Here is a 12,140-nt window from a genome sequence, read left to right as displayed (position 1 = left end):
AGAGTGGCACATGATGAAAATTTTTCAGCAGTTAAAGAGGAGGGTTCACACCAACTTTGCCGAGTAGGAAAATGCATCTGTTGTCTGGGAGGTTCTGAATTACGTTTGAAATGGGAATACCACACAGCACGACAAATATGTAGCCATGGGCAGATGATAATTTCACAGCTCACACAAATAACTCTGGCAAAAATGTGAAGCTGTCTCCCTATCACTAGACTGTGACACAACATGCAATGTTCAGGTGAAGAGATACAAATCCTGAAACGCTGAAAAGCTGCTGTGGCCATTACAAATGTAATCCATGGCACAAATAGTTTTGATTGGTTGATTGGTCACATTGGCTAGCTCTAATGTTAGATAGCCTAGATAAATATGCACTGTTAGGCTTTTCCAAGTGTTCATGGGAACTGAGGCTAATCTACCTCACTTACTGCATGTTTGTGCATTTGTGCACAATGTGCATTTCTCTCTATATCATGTTGATGTTCTTACACATTCAGAATCATGACTGCTTTTGCCGGTGACGTTTACAGGCGGCTTGCTTTAGGCGTTTGAATTTTAATGGTTCATTATTGCAGGTTTGTACTGTACATGTAGCACAGTGTTAACAATGTTACTTATAAAAAAATATATTTTAATAATTAATACCATAAATGTGTGACAACTAGTCGACTAATGGCTTGAACTAACTAGTCAATACTAGTCAGCCATGCTAAACTTGAGTACCTGGTCTTCAAACTTGCACTAGAGACTGTTTCAGCTTAAAAGTCATTTTAATCTGTGTCATATGTAGTCATGGTTTGACAATTAACCACACCCTCCTCTATTAAAGTAAACTATGCTATCTGGTGTGAATCCCCCCTCTCTCTGTTCTTGCAAGCTAAAAAGGAAATCAACTAAAAAGAGGCAACAGCAGGCTGGAAAAGCTCACCAAAAGCATTGCTTTGACTATGGAATGTAATCTTTAGTCACTGAGCAGCCAGTGTGCGTCTCCAGTTCATATTCCTTAGTGTTACTGCTCACCCACTTCCAACTACTCTGATGCAATGCTGTGGTTGTTTCAGTATGTTTACACATCCCCATAAGTGTCTACAAAACTTTAGCCAGGCAATGCATATTCTTTGTGTAATGATGATTTGAAATCAACATAATATTCTTATAAATTTGATGTATTATGTGTCTGTTCTGTGGTCTTTATTTGTCAATGTAGAAACAACGTACCACCCTCTTACACATTCTGTGTAGGCTACTTTCTTTTGCCACACGAAAAAAATGCGGTGTGAGTAAATGGCAAAACAGGCAGCTTTGTCAGAGGCACTTCCTATGAAGGGACCCACAGTTAAAGTGACAATCTGTAGTTGAGAGTTATTCACACATCAAGCCAGTAGTTAACAATATTTTATGTCCCAATATCAGTGTGTAATCCCTGAGGGTCCACTGGAGGAACAAATATGCTACAGGATCACTATTTCACATTGTACCAGCCTCTATCATGCCTTTCTGTCACCCCTTAACATCTTAAAAATATAAATCTTCACATTATGTCATCAACAAAATGTACTTAACAGATTAGTGTAATATAAGTGAGATAGGGAACACAGACATTTCCTTTCCCTGCTAAAAAGTATGTGTGTTTACACACAGAGAGGTACTGTGTTGAAAAGCCATTTAAAAAAGATCACTATGGAAAACATTTTGTGAGAGGTATTCTCTTCTGAAAAATACACTCGCAGAGAGGGTTAACGTTGTAAACACTGTCACATGTGTCAGCAAGGATTTTCAGTCACCAATGTCAAAGTCAGTGAAGCTGCCTAAAGCTGCATGCTTCAAAAGATAAACAAATCGAATCTCTGGGAAACCCAGGGCTATTTCACATTTTGTCTTACCCTAAACAACAGCACACTATAGTGTGGGATGTTTTCATTCTCTTGTGTTCAAATCTAGTTACAAGTCTCTCAATGATCTGGCACTCCTAAGATTGTACAAGACATTATTCTGGCAAAAATGTGAAATGGAAAAATGGGTAACTGTAGCTTTTCCCTTGCATCTTGTTCCAGTTTGAATAACCAGCTCTTTTTCCCCCGTTACAGCTGACAGTGCTGTTATTTGTCTGTGACCTCAATAAAACACACAAAATGTTACACATAACCCCTGATGCAAGAATAATGTACTTTCCCTATAACTGTCTGCACATCTGTGTCACTGACTATGTTCTTCCAGTAAAGATCTAAACAAAACTGCTAAATGTGCTTTGACAAGAAATCTAACAAATCAACACTGCCAAGATAAAATTGAAACACACTAAAGCAAATATCCTTCTAAGTATATCCTTGTGATAAATGTTGAGTTAATACTGTCTCCCTCCGCCCAGCAATCCCCTTAGCATAGCATACTGTCAATTTAAGAATCCATATTAGTATCATTGGTTGGGGATGACTAAAATATTACAAACAACACTGCTTCCCCTCTCAAAACTAGAAAACAGAAGCAACATTATGAAAGCTGAACAGGAAAATGAACTGACTGCTCTGAAGAGAATTAACTAACCTGGTTTGTAAAATCTGTAAGATAAGCATGCAAATATCACATGGCAGCACCATCAACAAACTAAATATATACTCATTTACAAGTTTATAATGTACATCTGCCTAAAACTAATAAAACAGCTCTACATTACAAGTCCTACCAACGAGAGGTTATGATGTCCAGATTTAGTTGAGAGGTGTTGTAAGAGGTGTTGATTCAAGGAAGGGAAGGGAATCACCTCCTCTACACCTTATTAATAAGCTCTAACTGTAACCATGTCCCGCAGAACTCATCACCTGATGTTGATTCTCATTTCTATAAGTGAGGGTAGACAACACCTCTCAGTATTATGCTAACCTAAAACCTCTTCAACAAAAACTGAACATTGAATCCCTCATATATGCAGGACTCTTGTATTAGAGTGATGTTACACTAGAGATGCAACTAATGATTATTATCAATGATTCATCAATTCATCCTGTTGTCTATAAAATGTCATGAAACAATGAAAAATACCCACAGCTCTTGCAGCCCAAAGTGATCCATTTAGACAGCTTGTTTTAAACAACCTACCAAAATCCATTGGTATTTAGTTTACTATCATATATGATACTGTCATTAGATCATGACATCAAAGAAGCTGGGAACAGAGACTGTTTGGCAAATTCTTGCTTGAAAAATGACAGAAGCTATTAACTGATTATAAAAGTAGCTGCTGATTAATTTTCTGCCAATCAACTAATCGATTAAATGATTCCACCTATAGATGAGAAGAAAATAATATCACACCTCTCATTGCAATATCTTAATGACAGGCTGTTTTCAACTTAATAATCACTGCTTTCTGTATTTTGTCCAGCACTTCCATATTTATTGAAGTGTCCACCACACAAACAAAAAGCACAGTGAGTGATGTGACTTGTGGCACTGACAAACAAACGGCTTCTTTGCCCTTGGTCTGCTATGCTAACTGTAACTGGTGTCAGCTGGTTTGCAGGAACTCGGGACGCGACAGCGACGGCTCACACCGTCCCCACACACACACACACACACACACACACACACACACACACACACACACACACACACACACACACACATTGAACACAACTTACTCTGTTTGACTTCTCCTGAGTTGGAGTCCACCGGGGTACACGACGGACTGCTCACGGAGTTAGCTAGCTAAAGTCTCGCACTTCAGGGCTCACGTTAGCTGTCAACAAAAGTAGATGCTTCTTTGTTTGCCATTCCGTCGGTCTTCACATCTTTTCACAGACTGTTTTCATTTATCGCTCCACTGCGACCACTACGTAGCATTAAACGACCTCATTGTGTTTTTGCTCGACGTGACATTCGGGTTCACTGTTGTCTCACCACTACCCCGGCTCACCCTGCAGTTGCCTCGACATACGAAACGATGACAGTAATAGTCCACTGTATGGAGATGGTGATGATGATGATGGAAGTGGTGGCAACGATGGTGAGGGCGGAGCAGGATGCCTGCAAATAGTTTAGCCTACTCTCTCACACTGACTAGGGGTTTGCTTCTTCCGTGTTTGTGACACGGAAACATTTTTCTTGTTGTGCAGAGGAATCCCCTTTAGTTAACACACAGCTCCTGCACGTTCTCCAGTGGCGGAGTGTAACTAAGTAGCCTACATTTACTCGAGTACTATACAATTTTAAGGTAGGCCTACTTGCACTTTACTTGAGTAATTCCATCTCGTGCTACATTACTTTATGCACGGGTTGCGAAAATCAGCTTAAGAAAAGTAGATTTAAAGCATCATCCCACAAAGTCAGATAGAGAGGGACAGGGGATTTCAGGTTGAGCACTTTCAAGCATAAAAAGTGCAAGTCAGTGAATTAATTATAATGCTAAAACAGCAATGATTTGTCCATTCATTTTTAATAACACGTTTTATAAATATGTAGGCTACACAGATAGCAAACATTATTTGGCACGGATCGGGCCCGGAGCCATTATAAAATCTAGGCCAGATCCGCACAAAGAACCTGTGCCTTTGGCTTTTGGCACAATGGGCAAATACCGCCGCTGATCCGTTTCTTGAATCTCGGCCAGAACTTGGCTCCGGGCCGGATGGAATTTATTTTATGGTGATCTGGGCCAGATCTGTAGGTCTACTGGATCCGGACCAGATCCACTTCGGATCAAGTATGGATACTGGATCTGGCCCAGATCTGTATTGTATCTGGTCCAGATTTGAGTCATATCTGGGCAAGTCTGGTCCAGATCCAATCCATACTGGATCCAGTACCTATCTGGTCCTGCATTTTCAAGCATAAAAACTGCGAGTCAGTGAATTAATTAAAATGCTAAAATAGCAATGATTTGTACATTTATTTTTAGTAACACGTTTTATAAAGTCTAGTATGTAGGCTATGTACCAAAAAATTAAACTGCAGAGGTAGCTCATATTTTAGATTACAGGTTTATGACGAGAACAATGCTAAAGAGAAAGGAGAGGTGAAATAAAAAAATAAAATAAAAAATGGAGTACAGCCCAAGAGGGAAAAATATGGATGAATAGGAGCTGTTGGTGCAAGGGCAAATAGACAAGGGGCACTGTCCAAAGAAGCTATAGGCAAGGCCACTTTAAACAAGTTTTCTCTGATCATTTGTTCTTAATCAAATATTAATAATCCAGTTTTTAATTCAGTGAAATTTAGTAATTTTCTTCAGTTTATTTTCAATTTCCATCTAAGGACAGTGTTGGCTCATACATTATAATCGGCAGCATTGTGCTGGACAACTGAATACTTTGAATCAGCCAAGTGGCTGTTTGGATAACCTTAAACAAAGATATCTGAATAAATATTTTTGCAAGTGTTTGCAAGTTTCAGTACAAACGTGTTCCACTCAACCATAAAGTTACACTTCTGCAAAAGAGGGTTATAGATGGGGTTAATGTCAATACAACTTCTACTATTTCACTTCACTGTGGCCTAACTGACAACAAATAAAATGCTACTTACACATTAAGCATAAGTGGACCTAATAATAATGCAATGATAAAAAATAAATATTATAATCACTTAGAGCCATTCCTTTAGATTTTAAGAATATTTTGCTGATATTATTTTTATGCTTTTACTTGAGTCAATATGTTTTCTAGTGATTGAGAATTTACTGTGTCATCAGGTATCAAATACAAGTTATATTTTAATTTTCAGAAGATTTATATTTCATATTAAAAGGAATATCTTACTGGAATTATTGCAGTTTATAACAACAGCAGCAACTATTCCTCATAATGGGAGTAACAGAACAGCTTGACATTGTCAGAGAGCCAAACTGTGCTTACAGGGCTTGTTCTGATTGTTTCATCGCCATTGTCTTTTGGACAGTGTGTTACTGCTCTACTGCATCATTTTTACTATAAGAGACCACCAGAACTTCAGATAGAGCTCCAGATCTAAATGGCAAAAAGTCAGATCAGATGAAGTTAAGCGTATGCCTTTCCTTTCTCCAGTATTTACAAAGATTACCATCTTTGTAAATACTGTAATTATCTGGATTTATCTCTGACTGTACAGAATACATACAGCCAATGTTAAAAAAAAAAAAAAAGAAAGTGTCATTCCGACATCCACATTATATCAGATCTTTTTTGCAGAGTACCAATTTGTTTTGTTCAGATTTGTTGTAGAGGGAGATGAAAAAAGTCACTGCAAGGAAATGTTTGGCTAAATAAAATAAATAAGTTACCATGTCACACCCCATTTTATGATCTTATTTACAAAATGGGAATAAATATTAACAGAGTTATTGGAGTCTGTTTTCTGCTTTAATGTGTAATAGCCTTGAGCAACAAGTGCAGTGATAATGTTGTAAGCATGAAAGCTGATTACTTTTTAGTTTTTTCCCTCGAAACTGGATTATATTTCAGCCTTACAATTAAAACCCCATATTGTGAACTAGTACATACTGTACCATCTCCCTAGAGAATGACTGACAGGTACTCAGAGAGGGTGGTTTTGATGACTATGGAATGATGTGATTATGGAGGTGGTGTGTCTGGCAGTGACTTAACCTCATGATATGACTCATCTTTCATAAGACTGGCTGCACTGGAAGAATTGGAAAACGGTTTGTTCCAGGATACTCACATGCTCCTCTTTTTCTTTTTTTCTGATATGAACTCCTGCACTCATTCACTTTTATTCGTAACTTATATTGTAACTGATAGCACGTTCTGTCATCTGATGGATGGCTGTCAACACAGATGCTATTAAAGTCATGTTTTGGCAGAATAACTGTAACAAATTCACTAAATACTGGCAGATGTCTGGCTCACTATCTGTGTTTGTATGTGTGGTCCCTCTGCTTACAAACTGCATATTCAAGTTTATTGGGTCTTTTGGGTCCATCCACCCACTGACTTTCCTCACATGCTTTCTCTTTTGGATTAACTCAGTAAATACATATTTTGTGTGTAGGGTTGTGTGTGTGTGTGTGTGTGTGTGTGTGTGTGTGTGTGTGTGTGTGTGTGTGTGTGTGTGTGTGTGTGCGGTTGGCATTTGGAGTTCTGCCTCTTCTTTGCGAAACAGAAATCAAACAATGCTCAGTATGTTTAAGTTCTTGTAGACTAACTCTCCTGTGACTTCTGTCTCACCTCAGGCGGTTCCTGTGGACCGCCAACGTCAGTCTCATCTCCACTGCAGAGTTTACTGAGCATTATTGACTAAGGAAGTGAAGTACATTTCACAATAAACCACAGGCGCTGCATATTCTCCACGACAAATGGAGGTGAAGTTCTAACCTCACTACTTCACATGAAATACAGTGAGAAATCTGAACTACCAAAAAGGCTCACAGACAGCAGGCAGCAACCCCAACATATGAAACGCTCTCTTTTTGCACATCAGAAGCTTCAATATTTAGTTGTTGGGGTAGTTATAGAAAAACTAAACTGTGCAGCTCTGAAAGTGATGGAGCTGCTGTAGATTGTGTGAGCATTATCACCACCAAGCGGTTGTTTTTTAGTATTGCACCTCTTTGATGATGCTGAGTTACACGCTCGCTTGCTTATGTAAAAACCCACGGGTGAAGTAGCGGCACTGAAGGGGTGAATCAGTCCATGCGCAGCAACAGACCCGCTGCCTCACGTTCAGGCCATCGGCAGGAAGCCACAGGAAGTCGGGTTGACCATCCAAAAGATGCATCTCATCCTCCTGCATGTGTGTAGCATCATCAACGTCTGTCAATGACGGTGGTTAAACTGTGAAACGTCAGGCGAGTATAGAGACCCACTGTTCTCTAAAAGTTAACTGTGCTTCTGGACCAAGAAAAGCAGCGTTTCCCCACCCGTTGGATTCATCATGACGGGATGAGCCTGCTGTAAAAGGTGGGGCTGGATCATCGTGACCATGTGTGCTCTCCCTCTCTCATCCTTTCTCTGGTACTTAACTGTACTGCACAGATTTAGCTTCATCACTCAAGTGCAGACTAAAGCCCACTCATGATGATGATGATGATGATGATGATGATGATGGAAGGATGTGGGAATTGTGATTTGGCTTTAAATCAATTGCTATAGGCCCAATGTATATAGTGTCACTTTTATCATGGTTCAATGGTACTAACAGACAATTATGGGATAATAAAGCTACATTAAAGCTAACATTTCTGTATTTACACACTAACAAAACTGTGAACTAACTTGTTTTTTTTTTTTAAATTAGACAGACCATCATGTCAGGCTCCTCTGACACTTTAAAGTTTCATCTCCCCACCCACGGCGACTCCATCCTCTGCAAAATGAACGCTCTGAGAGAGGATCGCCGCTTCTGTGATGTCACACTCCTCCTTGGTGGTCCTCAGGGCGCCACTGTCCAGCCTCTCCGCTTCCACGCTCACAGAGTGGTGCTCGCAGCATCCTCTGATTTCCTCCGTGACCAGTTCCTGCTCCACGAGGGCCGGGCAGAGCTGAGTGTGGGTGTGGTGTCCAGCGTGGAGGTTGGTAAGAGACTGCTCCTGTCCTGCTACACCGGGCTCCTGGAGGTACAACATGATCTACAGCTTCTCTGAACTCTATACAGTTATAACAGAGCAGAATATCCAGAATATATAGCCACATCCTCAGGTTTCCTGTTTTACTGTGCAATCAAGATTAAATTAAAAACACATAAAAAAACAAGGTGTCAGAATGACAGGATAAAAGAACAGTATCAAGAGTTGTCGAATCAAAACAGAAATAAGGAACAAACATGCTGTGACAACAACAAGAGTGAGTGGTATGATATGAAAGTGATATGAAAAGTTATAGATGACTGAGAGGACTTTAATCAGGGTTATAGTTGTCTGGTGTGCATGTTTAAAGTCTGCAAGGGGAAGTTTGATTTGAATCTTGTGTTGTTTTTTTGTTGTTTTTTGTTGTTTTCCTTGATTTCCATGATATATCTATTACTGCTACAGGTACCTCTGAGGGAGCTGGTGAGCTACCTCACTGCAGCCAGTGCGCTTCAAATGAGCCAGGTGGTGAAGAAATGTTCCCAGGCTGTGTCCCAGTACCTCAATCCAACTCTGGCTTTCTTGAAACTGGAGGGACCATCAGAAGAGAAGGAAATCCTGCAGCCAGACAGTGGCTGGCCAGGCCCCAGTTCAAAAAATCAGGAGGAAAGGGATGCAGCCCAACCCAGCACCAGTATCCAGGAAACAATTACCGAGGGAGGGGGAGCGATTGTGATTCAGTCCAAGTTGAGGGTGAGTCAGGCAGCCAAGGTGCATAATCAAGGACTGAGAGAGGTTAAAGGGGATAGGAGGGTGGTTAAAGCTAAAATAGAAGACGCAGCATGTTGTCTCAACATGCTTGAGTCAGAGGACGGTGGAGGCATCCTGGCTGTTCACACAAGCAAGCCATCCTATCAAGTTCACCACATTACAGAAGCCTTAAAATGTAATCTACACCCTCCTACAGCTGTCCGAGATCATATATCCTCCACAACCATGGGAAGTTCTGCTCAACATGAAGAGGTGGCGGACAGCTCCCGAAGCCCGGATGAAACTCTCTCAGTGGCAGCTCAACTGCAAGAACGTGGAGAGCTGATGGATTCCAATATATTCGGCCTCTCTCCAGCACATCTGTCAAAGAGTCATTGTTCTGGAGATGAGCTGACAGATGATTCAGACTGCAAATTGGTCCAGAGACCATACCTGTGCAGGAGGTGTGACAGAGTCTTCCAGCACTTGGAGAGCTACATGGGGCACTTGAAGGAACACAGACAGTACCTGTGTTTGGTCTGTGGGAAAGGCTTTTCCCAGAAGAGTAACCTGTCTCACCACATACACGCCCACACCGGTGTCAAGCCTTTCAGATGCCCGTTGTGCCACAAGACATTTTCTCAGAAAGCCCCACTGCAAGACCATCTCAACCTGCATACAGGGGACAGACCCCCTGATTGTAACTACTGTGCTGTGCACTTTGCGCACAAGCCAGGCCTCAGACGCCACCTGAAGGATACTCATGGTAAGAGTAGCCTGCAAAACTTGCTTGAGGATGCTTTGCACTGACAATGAAGTCGCACTTTTAGTTTATGTTTAGTTAATGCAGTTGGTCTTAATAATTGTTTAAAGATGCCAGAACACACAATAAGCAATATGTCACAAATTATCCTGACATTTAGGGTAATAGAGAAAGGTATGTCAATTAAAAGAAATACATAATTTTGTGTTACATAGATTTTGAGCAAAAAAAGCTGAGTGCAGATGATCTCCCTTCCTGCTACATCAGTGTCTTCCATTACACAGAGTGAGAATCAATGAGTTAATGCATTTGCATTGTTACATTTAGTCAATGGAAAGTAGTGGGTTGAGGGACCCTATGTGCCTTGGGCAGTGTTTTCCTGATCTCTGTGGATACCGTCTAGTGAATCACATCTAGTAGCGTGCAGTGTACAAATTCCATTATGGTATATCATCTGCCTTGTATAATAGTAGATGCAGTCACATTGAGGGTTGAGATCGACATTGTTTCCAACACCTCTGAGACAGCTGCTGCATTTTATAGTATGTACAGACAAGAAAATATGAGCCTCTGTTCCCTCTTCAACCAAAGATTAGTCTGCTATAACAATTAGATGAGATAGATAGATAGATAGATAGATAGATAGATAGATAGATAGATAGATAGATAGATAGATAGATAGATAGATAGATAGAAAGAAAGAAAGAAAATCACTGCTTCACCATTTGACCCCACTGAAATTGCGTGCAGCTCGCTGAGCATTACGTTATAAGTGAGTGGGTTGTCCCACATGGCTGAGAGGGTTTCCACGCTCTCTCTAACTCCGTTCCTTCCCTTCACATCTCTCCTTTTCTCTTTCTTTTATCCCTTCGGCCCAGAAATGTCATTGTCACTCATCTCAGTGAATGGAGCACTAGTTGTCGTCCTCCTCAGGGCATCCGAGGCGCCACAGGCAGGAAATTTGTGTGTCTGTGTGCAGACAAATAATGAATGCACAGTGGAGTGCGCATATTCGGTACAAAAATTACTGTGACTATGTGAGTTTGTGTGAGTGAACAAGAGAGCCAGAGAATACACAGACATATAGTCAAAGATGCACCAAAAAAAATGTGTATGAAAAGTGTATCCACCAAATTCAGCTTGAATTTAAAAGTGAAAGCCACATCATACCCCAGAACAATGTGCACACAAAACAGTGATATTCTCATCTGTGAACATAAGTCACACGTCATCTGTGATAGGATGTTGATGGAATTAGCTGAACAAATAATTTACACTTAATTTGACATGTATCTGCCTGGAGTAGGTCAAAATACATCCATGCACACAGAATTTTACACTTTAACACACACAGACAGACATAAAATGTGGCATTCAGGGTACCTCCATTATGAACGAGAGACAGAGGTATAAAATATGAGGGTGATGAAGGCAATGGGAAAGATAGTAGATAGTAGATACAAAGATGGGAATGAATAAAAGAAGAAAAAATGAAATAAAAGTCATTAGGATATTGAGAAAAGGCATTTTCTTCTGTCTTATAATAATTAAAACCTAAATTTTATACGCATGTGTATGACCATTACTTTACCTGTTTACTCTGATGATAGCGGGATATATGGTTTTCACAAGAGGTCAAGATGAGCCACAAGGAAGAAGCATGAAGCGAAAGAGCAGTCCCCATCCCTCCTCCTAACCCACAGCTGCTTCTGTAGAGCTGAGTAGAGCTGTTCAGTGGCCAACTGATCAAACAGCGGTTGGTCAGTTGTGAGTGTGTGTAACTGTGTGTGTATATAGAACAGGCAATTCCTGAGAAAGATGCTCTCAGCAAGACTACCTTTGAATAATAAAACTCTAAGCATCACAGTGAAATGTGTTTCTGTCTGATGTTTCTCCAAAGCTAGAAATCACAATAATCATCTTTCAACAACATGGAAATTCAAACAACTATTCAGAGACTCAGTACAGCTGAGGCAGATTTGTTTTTATTGATTTTTATGTTCTGTGCGAATAACAGCTTAATTTTGTGGCCATAGATGTGACATAGATGACCAATTATTATAGACTAATTATTCTGCTTTTTTATTTAATTGAGTTTTTCTGTAAAACTTCTCTGTAATGTCG

General features: G+C 40.3%; 2 protein-coding genes across 2 annotated transcripts in view; one reads left to right on the top strand and one right to left on the bottom strand.

Moving 5' to 3' along the window:
• LOC111651535 (tyrosine-protein kinase JAK2-like) overlaps positions 1-4,017 on the bottom strand; it is a 29,828-nt gene extending 25,811 nt beyond the window's left edge. Inside the window, exon 1 of the mRNA XM_023401503.2 lies at positions 3,645-4,017. The gene's annotated coding sequence lies outside the window, so the exon portion shown is untranslated. The remainder of the gene's footprint in view (positions 1-3,644) is intronic.
• A 4,118-nt stretch (positions 4,018-8,135) lies between these two features.
• Positions 8,136-11,877, top strand: LOC111651519 (zinc finger and BTB domain-containing protein 26-like). The gene is made up of 2 exons (XM_023401478.2): positions 8,136-8,554; positions 8,969-11,877. Exons 1-2 carry the CDS (start codon positions 8,246-8,248, stop codon positions 10,061-10,063), a joined length of 1,404 nt encoding a protein of 467 aa, XP_023257246.1. The 5' UTR covers positions 8,136-8,245; the 3' UTR covers positions 10,064-11,877.
• The last annotated feature ends 263 nt before the right edge of the window (positions 11,878-12,140 follow it).

This window comes from Seriola lalandi, unplaced genomic scaffold (genome assembly GCF_002814215.2).
Source record: "Seriola lalandi dorsalis isolate HSWRI2012SDOR001 ecotype SW California unplaced genomic scaffold, Sedor1 jcf7180002053686, whole genome shotgun sequence".
Lineage (NCBI taxonomy): Eukaryota > Metazoa > Chordata > Actinopteri > Carangiformes > Carangidae > Seriola > Seriola lalandi.
This window is presented reverse-complemented; position numbering and strand designations above follow the sequence as displayed.

Coding starts and splice junctions, on each gene's coding strand:
- LOC111651519 (XM_023401478.2), top strand. CDS start 8,246: ATGTCAGGCTCCTCTGACACTTTAAAGTTTCATCTCCCCACCCACGGC. Junction 8,555..8,968: donor GCTACACCGGGCTCCTGGAG/GTACAACATGAT, acceptor TTACTGCTACAG/GTACCTCTGAGGGAGCTGGT.